Source organism: Lontra canadensis, unplaced genomic scaffold, assembly GCF_010015895.1.
Source record: "Lontra canadensis isolate GAN:19392208 unplaced genomic scaffold, GSC_riverotter_1.0 scaffold14, whole genome shotgun sequence".
Taxonomy (NCBI): domain Eukaryota; kingdom Metazoa; phylum Chordata; class Mammalia; order Carnivora; family Mustelidae; genus Lontra; species Lontra canadensis.
The window spans coordinates 25,904,080-25,921,461 of record NW_022631008.1 but is presented as its reverse complement, the minus strand read 5'-3'; the positions used below and the strand labels follow the sequence as shown (position 1 = coordinate 25,921,461).

Below are 17,382 nucleotides of genomic sequence, written 5' to 3'. Positions count from 1 at the left end.
CACTGAAGCCCTTGCTACTGCACTGCCTGGGTGGGGGGGGATGGGAGCAGAGTTTAGCAGAACTCCCTAAGCACCAGCAAGGTCTGTTTTGACCCGATTCCTTCCTATTGTTTTTAGTAACCATGTCAGTACCTTCTCAGCTCTCACACTGAGGGATGGAAAGCAAAAGGGAGGTGAATAGTGTTGTCACTAAAACAGGCAAACTGGACTGGGCCCTTGCTACACAAAGAGTGGTCCACAGACCACTGCCATCTCAGAACACGTTCCAAATGCATACTCCTGGGACCAAGACCTCCTAAATCAGGATCTGAATTCTATACAGAATAACAGATAACACAAATATACTGTTCATTTATTTATATACTGATTATATAATTATAAAATTATAAAATATATATTATATATTATATATTAAATATTATATATTTCAAAATTATAAAATATATAATTATAAAATTATATAATTACTTATATAATTAAATATATTTATATATACATATAAATATATTTATTTATATATTTATATACTGTTCATTTATGCTTTCCATTCTTCATTTTTAAAACTTAGATAGCTTTATTGCTTTAAAATTAAGTGCCTTTTTTACAACTATCATATGATCTCCCTGATATGAGGAAGTGGAGATGCAACATGGGGGGCTCAGGGGGTAGGAAAAGAATAAATGAAACAAGAAGGGATCGGGAGGGAGACAAACCATAAGTAACTCTTAATCTCACAAAACAAACTGAGGGTTGCTGGGGGTCGGGGGGTGGGGTTATGAACATTGGGGAGGGTATGTCCTATGGTGAGTGCTGTGAAGTGTGTAAACCTGGCGATTCACAGACCTGTACCCCTGGGGATAAAAATACATTATATGTTTATAAAAAAAATTTTAAAAATTAAAATTAAAATTAAGTGTCTTTTTAAAAATTAAGGGACTCTTTTTTTTCTTTTGAGTCCAAAGAATTCAAAAGATAATTGGTTAGGGTCTGCAAAAACAATATATCAAAGAGGTATCCTTGACTTCTCTGGCTATCATGGTAATATCAGTGTGTCATTTTTCACAGGTAGCTGAAGAAAACATGAATAGGTTTTCTGGTGCCCCGAAGTTTGGAGGATGGATACTGGACAACTGCCCCGTTATAAAAGAACTGTGGATAGTGTTAGTCGAGAAAGGAATTATACCTGATTTAGTAATCTGTTTATCAGATACGGAAAACAATGGTTGGTAAATATTTATCATGTAAATCCGAAAGTGAGGTTTTTATTGCTGATAATATGTTTAGTTAAAATACAAAATAGAAAACTCTTCACTCTTCCACAGTACAAATACCACCCCAGCAATCCCTTCACAATCTAGAGGTACACAAAATGAGGCAACCACTCACCGTGTAGATGGCCAGGAATGGCGTGCTGGATCAGGCCCTTACGATTCTTCTTTGGAGATGGGACTTTAACATCCCATTCTCAGCACTCTAACTTCTAAATGAAAATTATATAAGGCTGAGAGTAAAGACTGTATATTAGTCCTTATACACCTCAAATGGGATATATTAAATACATAAAGATAGCAAAACTAAATTTTAATTATTCTGTCACTTTGAAAAAAGCTATAATAATTAAAACAATATGATGCTGGCATAAAAACAGACACTTAGGCCAATGGAACAAAGTAGAGAGCCTAGAAAATACACCCAGACCTATATAGTCAAATAATCTTTGACATAGGAGCCAAGAATATTCTGTCATCTTGCCTTTCAAGGAAATATATTTCAAAAGAGAGTTTCCAGGGGGAAAGTATGATACACCACTTCTTTTCATGTTTTAGTTATTTTTACCATGCTGATGTTCACATTTTAGAAAGGATTTCAGAAAGATCAAGAACCTGGACTCTATATAAATAAATGCTTAAAGAGAAATATATTTGGATATAGGCAGGAACAATATTTTGTCATTAATTTCCAAAGTTTCTCACTATATTTTATAGAGCTTCAAAATTAATGTTATTCTCTTTATCTGTATTTCAGGGAAATATTTACTTAATAGACTGTATTTAGAGAATAAGACTGAAGTTGACTCTAAGATTTTAGAAAGATTATTAGATGATCTACAAAAGAAAAAAAAAGAGGAAGAAGCAGCAAGGTAAAACATGCCTGGCATCATAAAACAAGTTAATGAATCTTTTATAGCTATTAAATATCTACTTGTACAAGTTACATTTATGAAATGTCTTTAATATCAAAACAGTGGTCTACTAAGTAGATCCAATTCTAATTAAGTCTAAGAAAAAGAGTGGGTTTACAAATATTTTCAATGTCTGAAGTACTGAGTTGTGGATATTTTCATGGCCCAAAATCAAACTATTCTAGAACAAATGTCTACTCACAAAAGACACTGTAAAAAAAAATGAGCACAGATAAGATTTTTTTTTAAAGATTTTATTTATTTATTTGACAGACAGAGATCACAAGTAGGCAGAGAGGCAGGCAGAGAGAGAGAGAGGGAAGCAGGCTCCCTGCTGAGCAGAGAGCCCGATGCGGGGCTGGATCCCAGGACCCTGAGATCATGACCCGAGCCGAAGGCAGCGGCTTAACCCACTGAGCCCCCCAGGTGCCCTAAGACTTTTTTTTTTTTTTACCATATTTATCTGTGACTTTAATAATTTTGCTGACCAGTATCCACGAATTGAAGAAATAATACAATAATAAGGAAATGAAAGGGACACCTGGGTGGCTCAGTGGGTTAAGCTTCCATTTTGGCTCAGGTCATGATCTCAGGGCTGTGAGAGCCCCACTCCATCCCACCCAACCCCATACCCCAGTCATCAAGTCCACCTTGGCTCTGCACTCAGCAGGAAGTCTCTGAAATTCTCTTACAGGCTTTCCCTCTGACCCTGCCCCTGCTCACACTCTGTCTCTCTAAAATAAAATCTTAAAAGAAAAGAAAGAATGGCTTTATTATTGTTTTCCTGACATATCTCCTATAAGAAGTGTAGTAATGTCTTTTGAAGAGGATAGAAATAACTAGATTTTCACAGGATGGGGGAAAGGATGCCAAGAACACTGAATATGGAGAATGACAGACTATAAAATAGTCAGGAAAACTGCCCCAGAGTGGGCAGCTGATATGAATGGGCTCTACTTAACTCATCCCCTGTTGGTGAATACTTGATACAGTATTTTTATATTATTTTTAAAAGAGGCAATCAACATTCTTATACATATTTCTTTATGCAATAGTATGCCGATTCCTGAGAGCTAAATTCCTAGTATAGAATTTCTAGGTCAAAGGTATACACATTTTAATTTTTAATAAATATTACTTTTCTCCATCACTTTACTAGCTTTCCTTATACCTGTCTGTCTTCACCATTAAGTCAGGCTTAGTGCTGCAACCCTAATGAAAAACAGATTCCCTCTAGACAATTAAGTTTTCATATCTCATGTCTTTTCAAATTTCATTATTACTGTGTTGAAAAGAAAAGAAATCAGGAAAAAATTTTTCTGATTACAAAGATAATTATTTATTCAATATAGAAAAAATTTTAATGTAAAAAATAATAAGTAAAAGTAAAAACTCTCATAATGCCAGCATCCAAAGTAATTACTATTAACAGTTTATGCTTCTGGGCTTTTGATCATTATTTATATAAACTTCAAATACAAAATTAAAATTGCATTATACATAGCCTTGTATTACACTTTTTTGTCACTTAACTTTTTTTGTGAACATTTCTGATTTATTCAGAAGGGAAAATGGTACAACTTCTCCCATTTACCTTTTTAACTTAGACAATCTTTAATGAATTTTAACAGATTTCTTAATTAATAGCCAAAACTTTTTAAAGTATAACATTGCAACTTTTCTTAACCAAAAAGGGAAAAACAGAAAAACCCTGAAATTAAGTGGCTTTAATATGAGCAAATTAAACATTTACATTGTAAAGTTAAAGAGTATAATGAACATCATGCAAAATTTACTCAATTTTTAACTATTATAAGCCTTAAACCCTAGAATATTGTAAAATATCTGAATTTCCAAAGATGATTAAATTTTGGACATTTTCATTTCAGAAAAGCCACTGAAGAAGCATTGAGAATAGAAGAAGACCAAAGGCTTTTGGAAGATATGAGCGAGAAATCAAAAGGCAAACACAGATTTACATCATTACTAATGCGTCATTTAATTTTGTACCGTTACTGCAGGCAACTGCAGTATTTCAAGCGAATTACAGAGAGCATGACCATAATTCCCAGTTCGCCCATGAGAGTCTAGGTCTATGCTATGCCTATGGTACTGAAATATTTATTTGACCCACTTTCATGCTCAGTGTTCCAATTTGGAAAATAAATTGTGTGGTCACTAGAGTAATGGAGTCATAGGAAAAGAGCTCCGACAGAGATACCTACGTGTGCTCCCTCTTGGGATCCACAATAGACAGCTTATGCCACGTGTCTTAAAATGACTTCCCTGGTCACATAGGACACATGAATGTTGGAATTACTTCTAGTATAAGGATCCTGCAGGAATTGAGAAAACAGCATCTACTGCGATACCTGTTGTCTTTGAACTTAAACTTTCATCTCTGTTATAAAAGAACTTACTCCAACAGTTTCTTTTAAGACCAAAGTTCTTAACCTGGAGTTCACGGATAAAATACAGAGGTCTGTGAACTTGAATGGGAAAATAATTACAACTTTATTTTCACTAACCTTAACCTGGAATTTAGAATTTCCTTCACTTAATAATTAATATAGGCAACGAGCCATAATATTAGTAGTATCTTGATTTTCTTACCAATAGAAACTAAGATATTTTCATACCACGTTACAGTTTTATATATCCTGTGTATGCTTAATCACGATTCCCAAAATGATGGTAATTAGACCAGCTGCTAGTTCTTGTTATGTAATGCATTAGTAAAGATGCACAAATTTCCTACAGCACAAAATTTATTTTGATATCTTCATAACTGTGTTTCAATATAATTGGTTTCTTTTGTATTTTATTTTATGCGATTTGAAAGCATTATTCTAAGGAGTGTCCATAACTTTCACCATACTGCCAAAAGGGTCCATGACTCAAAAGAGTGAAAAGTATTTCAGTTTTCCTTTGTTGACAACAAGCCACCCCAAAACTGTAAAACAACTACGGTTTTTATTCTGTACACGTTTCTGTGGGTCGGGACTTAATACAGGGCTTATCTCTGCTCCCTGAGGAGTTCAGTTCGGGCTTTAAGTGGCCAGCTGGGAAGCCAGTCCTCCAGCCCCAAGCAAGCCTTCAGGGACTGCAACCCTGACTGACATCTTCATTTGACTGCAGGAGAGACCCAGAGCCAGAAGCACCAATTAAGCTACTCCCAAATTCCTGACCCCAGAAACTGAAAGGATGATATGTGGTTACTGTTGCTTTAATCACTAAATTTTGGAGTAATTTATTAGGAAGCAATAGATACTTAGTAAAAATCACAGGTGGTGTAAGGGTCTTAGAACACCTTTCAGGCCATCTGTGATTTTTCTGGTATACAGATTATCCATTAGAATTCTAGAAGAATATTAGAACTTTCTATACCTCTCTGCATCATTATAGAAACTGTTTATTTGTATGTTACATAAAGTACCTAATATGGATAAGAATTAAAAATAAATAATTTACATGTATGCATATTGGAAGTATTTTTTTTTTTTTACTATGAGAGATACATTGTGAGTTTTTACTGTACAGCACATAACTTCATTCCAAACCCTAGTAGGATTCAGCAAATGCTGCTACTTCCTTGTGTGTATCACCATCATTCCTCTATATGACACAAGAGTCACCCCAGTGTAAGTCACAAACTTAGAAGCTACATGTACTGTAGTCCTGGTGTAGACCCAGAACATTTTTCTTTTTTTTAGGTATGTTTTGTCTTTCTTCTTCTTTTTTTTTTTCTTTTTAAAGACTCTTTCATTATTATAGGGGTGTCCTGGGGGGCTCAGTCGTTAAGTGGCTGCCTTCCGCTCTGGTCATGATCCCAGGGTCCTGGGATCAAGCCCTGCATCTGGACTCCCTGCTCAGTGGGGAGGCTGCCTCCCCCTCTCCCTCTACTCCTCCACCCCTACCCCCGGCCCCCTACCCCCGTGGTGTGTGTGTGTCTCTCTCTCTTTCTCTTAAATAAATAAATAATAATAATTCTTTTTTTTTTTTAAGATTTTTATTTATTTATTTGACAGAGAAAGACACAGCAAGAGAGGGAACACAAGCAGGGGGAGTGGGAGATCAGGACCTGGGATCATGACCTGAGAGGCTTAACAGACTACCCCACCCAGGCATGCCAAGAACACTAAGTTGCTTTGCTCTGGGTGTTTTAATCATGCAGATTCAGATCAAAATTCGGATGCCAAAGACTATCATACCGATAGTCTTGGAAGGTACTCACTGGAGGGAGAAATTTCCACAGGAGTCCAGAAAACAAGCTCATTTATTTTTTTTTTTCATATCATCTGCATAGAAATATCTTGTTTTTCAATTTCATGAATATATTAAAAGGAATAGCAGAGATAGGTTTTTTGACATCATTCACCCCATGTTCTTCCCGAAAGACTTCCATGCAACTATATAAAGCTTGGTATTGTGCTTTTAAAATTTACACTTGACATACTGATCAATGTGTTCCATTATTTGTAATTAGGTATAAGAAAATCCATCATTATACATTAAATTTAGCCTCATGCTGCCAAATGGAAATACAATGCAAGCCACATACATTCTAGTAGCTGCCTAAAAAGCAAAAAGAAACAGGGGAAATTAATTATATTTATTTAATATACTATATCCAAAATATTATTTTAACAATCAGTACAAAAAATACTGAATATATTTCACGTTTGGTTTTTCTAAGTCTTTGAAATCCATTGTGTTTTCCTACTTCCGGCACATCTCAGTTTGGATTAGCTTTATTTCAATGGCTCCATATCAGACAGTGTTGTTCTATCCATATTCTTATTGAATGGACTTTGGGGCTGTTTCCAGTTTCTCTTAAAACCCTTAGGCTGCTACTCCCATAGGGCTCTGAGCACACGTACTGCACACTGTAGCTACATTTGGATAAATGAAATACGCAGACAAAGTATCTGTCTGTCCCATCAAACCTGATGCTCCAGGAGGACAGGGCCATTCCTTATTCTTTGTTTTGGTCTCAGCACTGATCAGAATATCTAGCACCCAATGAAATATTTGTTGACCTAAACCAAATAATAATTTATTTCTCCTCATTTTTTTCTAGAAGTAGAAGAGGCTGAAATGGAGGCTGACGAGGTGATTGAAATTGAGGAGCCTGATGTTCAGGAAGGTTCTGAGGCCTTGGAGGTAGCCGAGGACACCAAGGGATCCTTACCTGAGGAGTCTGAAGCACCTGAGGTCCCTGAAACAGAACCTGAATCAGGTTAGACTCTGTTGAGGGCCGTGTCCCTCCTTCCACTCCCGTCTATTGGGTGTGTCTGTGTGTGCACACATGTGTGTATTTGTCTTTTCTATGTTAACAAAATGGCAGCAGGCGAAGAATGGTGACAGGAGCTCCCAGAGAGCAGCCATTTAGTTCAAATCAGTTGGTTTGTAGTGTGGTAGGAAAGCCAGGTTTCCGCCCTGGTACTGGCACTCAGGACCAGGGCCAGCCATGTAATCTGTGAGTCACATGGTTCAAAAAGCAGGAAAAAGTGCTTTTAAACATACTAAAATATAAAGCGTTTTCTTTTCTTCCATGGCCTCTCTCTCAGTTTGTCATGGTGCTTTTTATCTGCTAATTAATCTTATTCTAAGTAGACAAAAATTTTAAATTTTATTCACTGGCATGAATTTTACTGTTTGTCTTTATGCTATACAATGCTATTTTGAAATGCAAATATAAAAGCATTTAACTCATATGTGGAATCACCATAATTACACAATTTGTATTTTGCAGCTTAGACATACATTGCCTTTCATTCTTTTTGGGGGGGGGAGTGGGAGGGAGTACAGGAGCGGTGGAGGGAGGGGCAGAGGGAGGAGAGAGAATCTTAAGCAGGCTCCATGCTTAGCTCTTAAGCAGACCCCAACACCCAGACTCCCCTTACATGCATTTCATTGTACATTCAGCTTCATGCACAAAACTAGCTGAGCTTTTAACTTCACTTCTTAGTATGCACATAAGTTCTAGCACACTCTCTAACTTTAGCTTCCTAATGGTTAAGGAAAGACTGCAAGATAGGGAACTCTGGATTGCCCTATCTTTTCTTTTCCTTCTGTGTCATCCTTTTCAGCCTAAGTGTTTAGCTAATACAGGAAAGTAACATGAGTAAGAAAGGTTCCTTGGTTATTCATGTCTCTGAATGTTATCACCTTCTTTCAGCATCTGGAGCAAATTCTAGTTTGAAGGGAAAGTGTGGTATCTCAGGGCTGCCATCATGCTCCCCTGCCCCCACCAGTGGGTCACGCTCCCTCATATGTGGTCCCCTGTAATTCTAAGGTAATGACAGGACATCAGGAATGTTCATGAGAACGTGAGGGCAAGGGATGGCAAACACATACTGTGCCTATCTCTGCTCACATGCCCTCTCTTTTGTCCCATTGAAGCCCCTCTGGATTTTGCTTACAGAACAGTTCAAAGGTAAAATTACTAAAAATTAAAATGACAGGGAAGAGCATTAGTCTAAGTGTGAGACCATTCTAAGCAAAAGACCTTGTGCAAGTGCACAGGTCCCACACTCATTAAGCCAGCCCTACTGCAGGGGTCCAGTTCTGTGGACTAGTACAGGGCAAGAAGTAGTCTATGGGCAATGAAAGTCACTCTCAGGATCAGAGAGGATCTTAAAGCAGCAAGATGGGAGACCCCACTGTGGTGGCGATGAGGCACAAAAATACTTTCAAGCATGATTACTACTAGATTAGAAACTAATCCTACAAACTAGAGGTCTTCAGATACCTGCAGCTAGATGCCAGTCTAGAGCAGTTAAGGGCTGGGAACCTGCTGTTAGCTGTACAAGGACCAGAACTTGTAACCAAAACTTGTAATTACAGTGAGAAATCTCAAGTTCAACACACATCATTTTTACTACAAGATTAGCATTAGCTTTATGGGACAATAAGTATAAAATCAGATACCTTGTGCCAGACAGAGGAGTTAGCAGGATGAAACACACAATTGCCTTTTAGGAGTCCCACAACTCTGTTGACTTGAACTCCTACCTAGAAACTTCATTGTTTTTTTTGTTTCTTTGTTGTTGTTGTTTTTTAATTTAAAATCAATTAATTAGCATATAGTATATTATAGTTTCAGAGGTACAGTTTAGTGATTCATAAGTTGTGTATCACACCCAGTGCTCATTACATCATGTGCTCTCCTTAATATCCATCATCCAGTTACCCCATCCCCCACCTCCTCACCTCCAGCAACCCTCAATTTGTTTCCTATAGTTAAGAGTCTCTCTCTTTTTTTTTAAAGATTTTATTTATTTATTTGACAGTGAGAGACACAGCAAGTGAAAGAACAGAAGTAGGAGGAGTGGAAGAGGTAGAAGCAGGCCTCCCGCTGAGCAGGGAGCCCCATACAGGGCCCTGGGATCATGACCTGAGCCAAAGGCAGATGCTAGTTTAGAGTCTCTTATGGTTTATCTCCCCCTCTGATTTTATCTTATTTTATTTTTCCCTCCCTTCTCCTATGTTCATCTGTTTTGTTTCTTAAATTCCACATATAAAAGAGATCATATGATATTTGTCTTTCTCTGGTTGACTGATTTCACTTAGCATAATACCCTCTAACTCCATCCATGTTGTTGTAAATGGTAAGATTTCATTCTTTTTAATAGCTAAGTCATATTCTATTGTATATACATATACCACATTTTCTTTATCCATTCATCTGTCCAGGCCATCTGGGCTCCATCCATAGTTTGGCTATTGTGGACATTGCTGCTATAAACTTTGGGGTGGCGGTGCCCTTTCAAATCACTGTGTTTGCATCCTTTGGATAAATACCTAGTAGAGAAATCGCTGGGTTGTAGGGTAGCTCTTTTCTTAACTTTTTGAGGAACCTCCATGTTGTCTTCCAGAGTGGCTGCCAAGCTTGCATTCCCACCAACCAGGTAAGAGAGTTCCCCTTTCTCCTCATCCTCACCATCACCAACACCTATTGGTTCCTGACTTATTAATTTTAGCCATTCTGACTGGTGTGACCAGAAACTTCATTGATTTTTTTCAATACCTAATCAATTTGACTGACAACAATTCTTCCACCCACCTATGTTTTATAAGAAGACAGGCCGTAAAATACCAAAAGAAATAAAAGAAACTGACATCCATTAAATATAACACATCAAACACATCCCCATAGTTCCAATACCCACAATATCTCACAATTAGTATTTACGAATGTAACAGGTCTAGGGAACAATTTAGTTTTGTTGCTTTTAATCTGATTGTTTCCCCCCAGAGAACCTACTCTGGATCTTTTAAAGCCAGTGTCCTACTCTAGTTAGGGTCAATCCTAGACCAATGCTAGACAGTGTAGACATGACTGGGCTTCTCCAGGGCAGGTTCAATTCTGTAAAATGACCTGTTTTGGCCACACTGAACCACATCCTGTTTCACAAAAGGTCTTGCATCTGCTTTAGCCAGTGATTACTTCTTCCATTCAAAGGTCTCTTTTTCCACAAAGTCTTCTCTTCTTTTTTTTTTTTTAAAGATTTTATTTATTTGAGAGAGAGAGAAAGAGAAAGAGCACAAGCAGGGGTAGTAGTAGAGGGGGAGGGGGAGGCAGGCTCCCCACTGAGCAGGGAGCCCGACGTGGGACTTGATTCCAGGACCCTGGGATCATGCCCTGAGCCGAAGGCAGACACCTAACCATCTGAGCCAACCAGGCACCCAAAGTCTTCTCTTCTAAATGACTTAAGGGGACAATTTATTTTTCACTTAAAACTGCCCTGTCTAATCACAAAAAGACAAAGACCCTATGATTCCACTTATATGGAGTACTTAGAGTAGTCAAAATCATAAAATTAGAAAGTAGAATAGTAGTTACTAGGAGCTTAGGCGGGTGAGAAGAATGGGGAGTTATTATTTAATGAATACAGAGTTTCTGTTTTACGAGGTGAAGAGAGTTATGGGCTGAAAAGGGGTGACAGTTGCACCACAGTGTGGATGTATTGGATACCACTAAACTGTGTACCTAAAATGTCTAAGACGGTAAATTTTACAGTATATGAATTTACCACATTAAAAAGAAAAAGAAAAAGAAAAAACCGTTCTAACATAAATCCATTACTTTTGGAATTTTTAGATTTTATCGAGAGTACCCAATGGTAAGCAAATGATGGCTGCCAAAGAAATGTCCACATCTTAATTTCTAGAACCTGCAGATGTTACCTCATTTAGAAGAAAGGTCTTTGTAGATGTGGCTAAATATCTCAAGATGGGGGGATCATCCAGGCTTATCCACGTGGGCCCAAAATGCCGTCACAAGTGTCTGTATACAAGGGAAGTAGAGGCAGCGTAGACTCGACCTCAGAGCAGAAGGCCATGTGAAGATGGAGGCAGGCATTGCCATGATGCAGCCTCAAGCTAAGAAATGACAGTGACCCAGAGAAGCCCGAACAGGCTAGAAGTGATTCTTGTCTCACATGGCGGAGGGGGCATAGCCCTGCCAACACCTTGATTTCTGACTTCTGGCCTTCATAGTTGTAAGAGAATACATTTCTATTGGTTTGTTTTATTTATTTTTTAAAAATATTTTATTTATTTATTTGACAGAGAGACCACAGGTAAGCAGAGAGGCAGGCAGCGGGCTGGAAATAGGCTCGCCGCTGAGTAGAGAGCCCGATATGGGGCGATCCCAGGACCCTGGGATCATGACCTGAGCCGAAGGCAGAGCACCAACCCACTGAACCACCCAAGTGCCCCCCCCTTTTTAAAATATTTTATTTATTTGACAGACAGAGATTACAAGTAGGCAGAGAGGCAGGCAGAGAGAGAGGAGGAAGCAGGCTCCCTGCTGAGCAGAGAGCCCTATGCAGGACTCGATCCCAGGACCCTGGAATCATGACTTGAGCCAAAGGCAGAGGCTTAACCCACTGAGCCACCCAGGCGCCCCTTCATCCTGCCCTTTATTAAGGGTTTTATTTATTTTTTTAAGCCACCAAGTTTGTGGCAATTTTTTTTTTTTGGCAGCCACAGGAAAGTAATACATAGCCAGAAAGGTTTTTTCTGCCTCATGCTAGAGAACACATCTTTTCCTTTGTCATGGGCCACAAGGTAATCATTGCCTCTGTCAGTACTCAGATAAGACACCTGAAGCTTCATCTCAAACCTGTTGTCACTCTAGCCTTCTTAAATGGAATGACATATGTATTGCTTAGAATCAGTGCTTTAAAGGTCATTACATCCAGGGACACCTGGGTGGCTCAGTCAGTTAAGCGGCTGCCTTCAGCTCATGTCATGATTCCAGGGTCCTGGGATCAAGTCCCACATTGAGCCCGCATCGGGCTCCCTGCTCAGCAGGAAGCCTGCTTCTTCCTCTCCCACTCCCCCTGCTTGTGTTTCCTCTCTCGCTCTCTCGCTCTCTGTCAAATAAATAAAGAAAATCTTTAAAAAAAAAAAAAAGTCATTACATCCAGATGCATTTAGAGGGTAGTTAATCACTTTGATCTTTACCAATTTGTTCTTTATGTACTAGTTAAGTATAGGCAAATTATATGGAACTTGTAAGAAGCTGGGCTTCCAGTAACCATTGGCTCTTATCACAGTGTTTTATTCCAAGCACCTCATCATCCTATAATAGAGTCAGCTATTAATAAACATGAAGAAATACATTCCTTTAACAAATATTTATTGAATTCTTTCTAAGTGCCAGGCAAAGCAGCGGGCACTGCCATAGGTACTAAAAACTCAACAATCAATGATAAAGATAGTCAAAGTCCCTTTCTTTTTCTTTTTTCTTTTTTAAAAAAGATTTTATTTATTTATTTGACACAGAGAGAGAGACAATGAGAGAGGGAATACAAGCAGGGGGAGTGGGAGAAGGAGAAGTGGACTTCCCACTGAGCAGGGAGCCAGATGTGGGGCTCTATCCCAGCACCCTGGGATCATGACCTGAGCCAAAGGCAGACACTTCACCAACTGAGCCACCCGGGTGCCCCTCAAGTCCCTTTTCAAAAAGTTGTCATTCAATGGTAAAGAATAAGATAAATAAATAACTAAAATAATTATGATAGTGTTAAGTGCTATGGATAAAATATATGAAGACACTAAAGCAGAGCCTGGGATCTAGTAGGTGCTCAATAAATATTTGTTGAGTGAATGAGCAAGCTGGAGGCCAGCGGGGTAATTTGGAAGGAAGAAGCAAGAGTAAACATTATGGCCAAGGAAGAGTGTCATCTGAGAAAATGATAGGTGAGGCAAGGCAGAAAGACTGAAAAGGAGCTGTGCAAAGATCTTTCCACTGTGAAGGCTCAGAGGTGGGCACAACTCAATGGGCAAGGAAGAAATTGCGTGTGACCAGAGCATAGCGAGCAAAAGGGAAGGGGAAGATGAGATTGGACAGCGAGGCCAGAGGTTTAGGGAGTTTGAAGCTTTCTCTAAGTGCAGGTAATCCATATGATCTCATTAACCCTTTTTAAACTTCACCTTGGCTGCTATATGACACCTTACGTCATTTGTTCTGCACCTCAAGTTCTCCATTAACCTGGGTTAGAAATAGTTACCAAACATTGTTTTTACAGGGATAGAAACATTTTATGTAAAGCGCCTAGCAAGGTGTCTGCAAGTCGTTGATGCCTCAGCAACTTCGACACCGGCTAGCAGTCAGCCTTACGTAACTTCTAGAAAGGCCAGAGCTCAGGATCCCCACCCCCAGATAAGGCTAAACTAAATCTCAGCATTCTCAAAGTCAATAGTCACACTCCATCCCCTGCTATTAGAAAGAAAGGAAGCAACGCTTTGGCTTATACCAATCAGGATAAATTCCTGGAGCTAGAGGTGGGGTCGCCCTCCCTCAGCCATGAGGGGAAGGGTAAACACTGGAACAAAAGACCGGCTCTGCCAGGAAGAAGAAGAGTGAGTCACCAACAGGGTCTGCTACAGGATGGATGACAGCAAGTCCCCTTCATTGCTCCCTTGCTGAATTTTCACTAAATTCCACATTGCTCTCCAATGCGTGGTTTCAACAAGACTGTTGAGGAATGTGTTAGCTTCCTAGGGTTGCCATTAACAAATTACCACAAACTTAGTGGCTTCAAACAGCAAAAATTTATTCTCTCACAGTTCGGAAGGCTGGAAGTCCAAAATCAAGATATGAATGTAGTCTCTTTCTCTCAGAATACTTATTGTACTGTACTCACCCGTCTTGGGATGCTGTGAGATGATAAAGTGCCAGCATGGTGAGATGAAGTGAGGTGAGTGATGTACACATGGTGGCGTGACCGTGAGGCTACTGTTGACCTGACAGCTTGTCATCTGCTTCTGGGCTGTGGCTGACTGCAATTTACTGAAACCACAGAAAGCAGAATGTGGGTGAGAGGACTCCTGTATATACAGTAAATGATCCGCATCAAAATCACCAAAGTCTGTGATGGCCAAAAGATACATGAAAAGCTGCTCAACACCACTCATCCTCAATGAAATACAAACCAAAACCACAATGAGATACCACCTCACACCTGTCAGAATGACTAAAATCAACAACAGAAGAGACAACAAGCGTTGGCTATGATGTGGAGGAAAAGGAACCCTCTTGCCCTTTTTGTGGGAACGCAAACCGGTACAGCCACTGTGGAAAACACTATGGAGTTTCTTCAAAAAGTTGAAAATAGAACTATGCTAGGATCCAGTAATCACACTACTCGGTATTTACCCAAAAATACAAAAACACTAATCTGAAAGGATACATGCACCCCTATGTTTATTGCAGCATTATTTACAATAATCAGGTTATGGAAGCAGCCATGTGTCCACTGATACAGGAATGAATAAAGAAGATGTGATACACACACACACACACACACACACACACACACAGGAATATTACTCAGCCGTTAAAAAAAAGAATGAAATTTTGCCATTTGGATCTAAAAGGTATAATGCTAAACAGAATAAACCAGTCAAAAGACAAATACCATATGATCTCACACATATGTGGAATTTAAAAAACAAAACAAATGAACAAAGGAGAAAAAAAAAGAAAGGACAGACTCTTCACTATAGAGAACAAATGGTTACCAGAGGAGAGGTGGGCAGGCAGGTGGGGGAAATAGGTGAAAAGGATAAAGAGCACAATTACCTTGATGAGCACTTAGTAATAGATGGAAGTGTCAAATCACCATATTGTTCCCTTGGAATTAATATTACACTGTATGTTAACTACACTAGAATTTAAATTAATATAATTTTTTTAAAAAGAATCACCTAGGGGTTCCTGGGTGGCTCAGGTCATTAAGCTTATGACTTCAGATCATACAGGTGGAGTAGGGCAACAGGAAGGGTAGGTAGAGTATTTATAAGAACCACACCCAACCCCCCCAACACACGTACGTGTACGTATCCATATATGTCTTTCACTTTAATGTTTTGCCTGGTACTCTCCAACATAGACCTGAAAGTCAAGTTAATGTGCAATGACCTAGTTCAAGTGGTGATGTTTAGTAAGTATTCATCTTGTCTGTCTCTTCTAGACTGTGGCTGAATCTTCATCATTTCTGACTTGCACTGTAATTAGAGAAATTAAGACAATTTAGAATTCTCTGTATATTCTTGGTGTTCTTGTCTTTGCCATCATTTATAATGCTTTTCTTTAGATAATTGAGCATCTAACAATCGCACATGTTACCACCAGAGCAGCCCTAGGCTTGTCTTCTTCTACATCCTATTCTCTTGAGTTTTAATTATAGAATTCTGTAGAAAGAGGACCCAGCTACTACTTTAGCTTGGAAGACAGTTTCCAGTGTTACAGTGTTTTATATATATATGTAAATATAATTATATATCATATAATTATATTTCTAAAATATTAGAGTAATATTATTCTAGATATGTAAATATGACTTAATATAACTATATTGTTATATTTAATTATACATTATTATTCTGAATATGTAAATACAATTAAGTATCACATTATTAGAATATTAGAATATTCTAATTCTATTTATCTGAATATTCTAATTAATTAGAATCTATTCTAATTCTGTTATTTAGAATACTCCATTAGAATACTCTAGTAGAATATTATTCTGATATTAGAATAATATAATTAATTATAATTATAATATAATAATTGCAATCTATTATAACTAATTCTATAACTTAATTATTATGATTGGTATAATGATGTATTCTATAGATAGATATATAATGTATATTATATTTCATATAATATTATACAAATATAAATTTGGTCTACACAAAATTTGTGTCTCAGAACTAGAAAGAACTATGGGGTGAGAAGATAGATAATTAGTTCTTCCTTCCCTGAACCATCTATGCTGAATGTGCATGTGAAGCAAGTCTTACAGGAAAACAGTGTTTGCTCTCTACCTTCAACAGTGATATTATGGAGATTCTCCTGAGTTTTGCCACACTTACGCCCACAGCTGGGGCTTTGATATATCATTGTCTTTCCTTGCCATTTAATGGTCTTTAGGACTATTTAAGAAATTAAAAGAAATATCAGGAACTGCTAGTCTGATGGCATGTGAACAGAAGTTTGAGTGATATTTAACAATAGTTATCTGTCAGACTTATATGTGCCATGTGTCCATTATTATTTTGGTCCATGTCTTTTTATGTGTTGTTAAGTGTTCTTCATTTTCTGCCCTACATTATTAAATATTTAATGCCATACTTTACCTAACAGGAAAACTGTATTTTCACTTAGACATAGTATATACAATTAAACTGTGTTTTGAAATTTTCTTTGTGCCAGAAACTTCTAAAGCAATAATGTTTTAAAATTCAAACACTAACTATCAGATTTCTTTTTTAAGTAGTTGAGCCTGCTGAGGATACCACAGTTGGAACAGAAATTTCAAAAGGATCCAAAGACGGCCTGGAAACTAAAGAATTACCTGAAACAGGTTACCTTATAAAAATAGTTGGTCTGTGAAAATACTTTTCATATTCTTTTAGAAAGGTCCAGTCCCTTATTTTAAGTATAGCACCAACTTCCTACCTATTTCTTTCTATGCTGTATGCCAGCTGATATGCAATTAATTTAGCTTATTACATTAAAAATGTATGTAGCAGGTGCCTGAGTGGCTCAGTGGGTTAAGCCTCTGCCTTCGGCTCAGGTCATGATCTCAGACTCCTGAGATCGAGTCCCACATAGGGCTCTCTGCTCAGAGGGGAGCCTGCTTCCTTCTCTCTCTCTCTCTCTGCCTGCCTCT

At 38.2% G+C, this 17,382-nt stretch overlaps 1 protein-coding gene across 4 annotated transcripts in view; it reads left to right on the top strand.

Annotated features, from left to right (window-relative positions):
- AK9 (adenylate kinase 9) overlaps positions 1–17,382 on the top strand; it is a 118,134-nt gene that overhangs the window by 51,207 nt on the left and 49,545 nt on the right. For 3 of the 4 annotated variants that reach the window (XM_032858301.1, XM_032858298.1, XM_032858299.1), the window contains exons 17-21: positions 1,066–1,222; positions 2,026–2,140; positions 4,072–4,145; positions 7,263–7,421; positions 16,984–17,073. In XM_032858301.1, coding sequence (XP_032714192.1) covers positions 1,066–1,222; positions 2,026–2,140; positions 4,072–4,145; positions 7,263–7,421; positions 16,984–17,073 — 595 coding nt within the window. Of the gene's footprint in view, positions 1–1,065; positions 1,227–2,025; positions 2,141–4,071; positions 4,146–7,262; positions 7,422–16,983; positions 17,074–17,382 lie in introns of those variants that run through there. The other variant, XM_032858300.1, reaches the window with a different exon arrangement.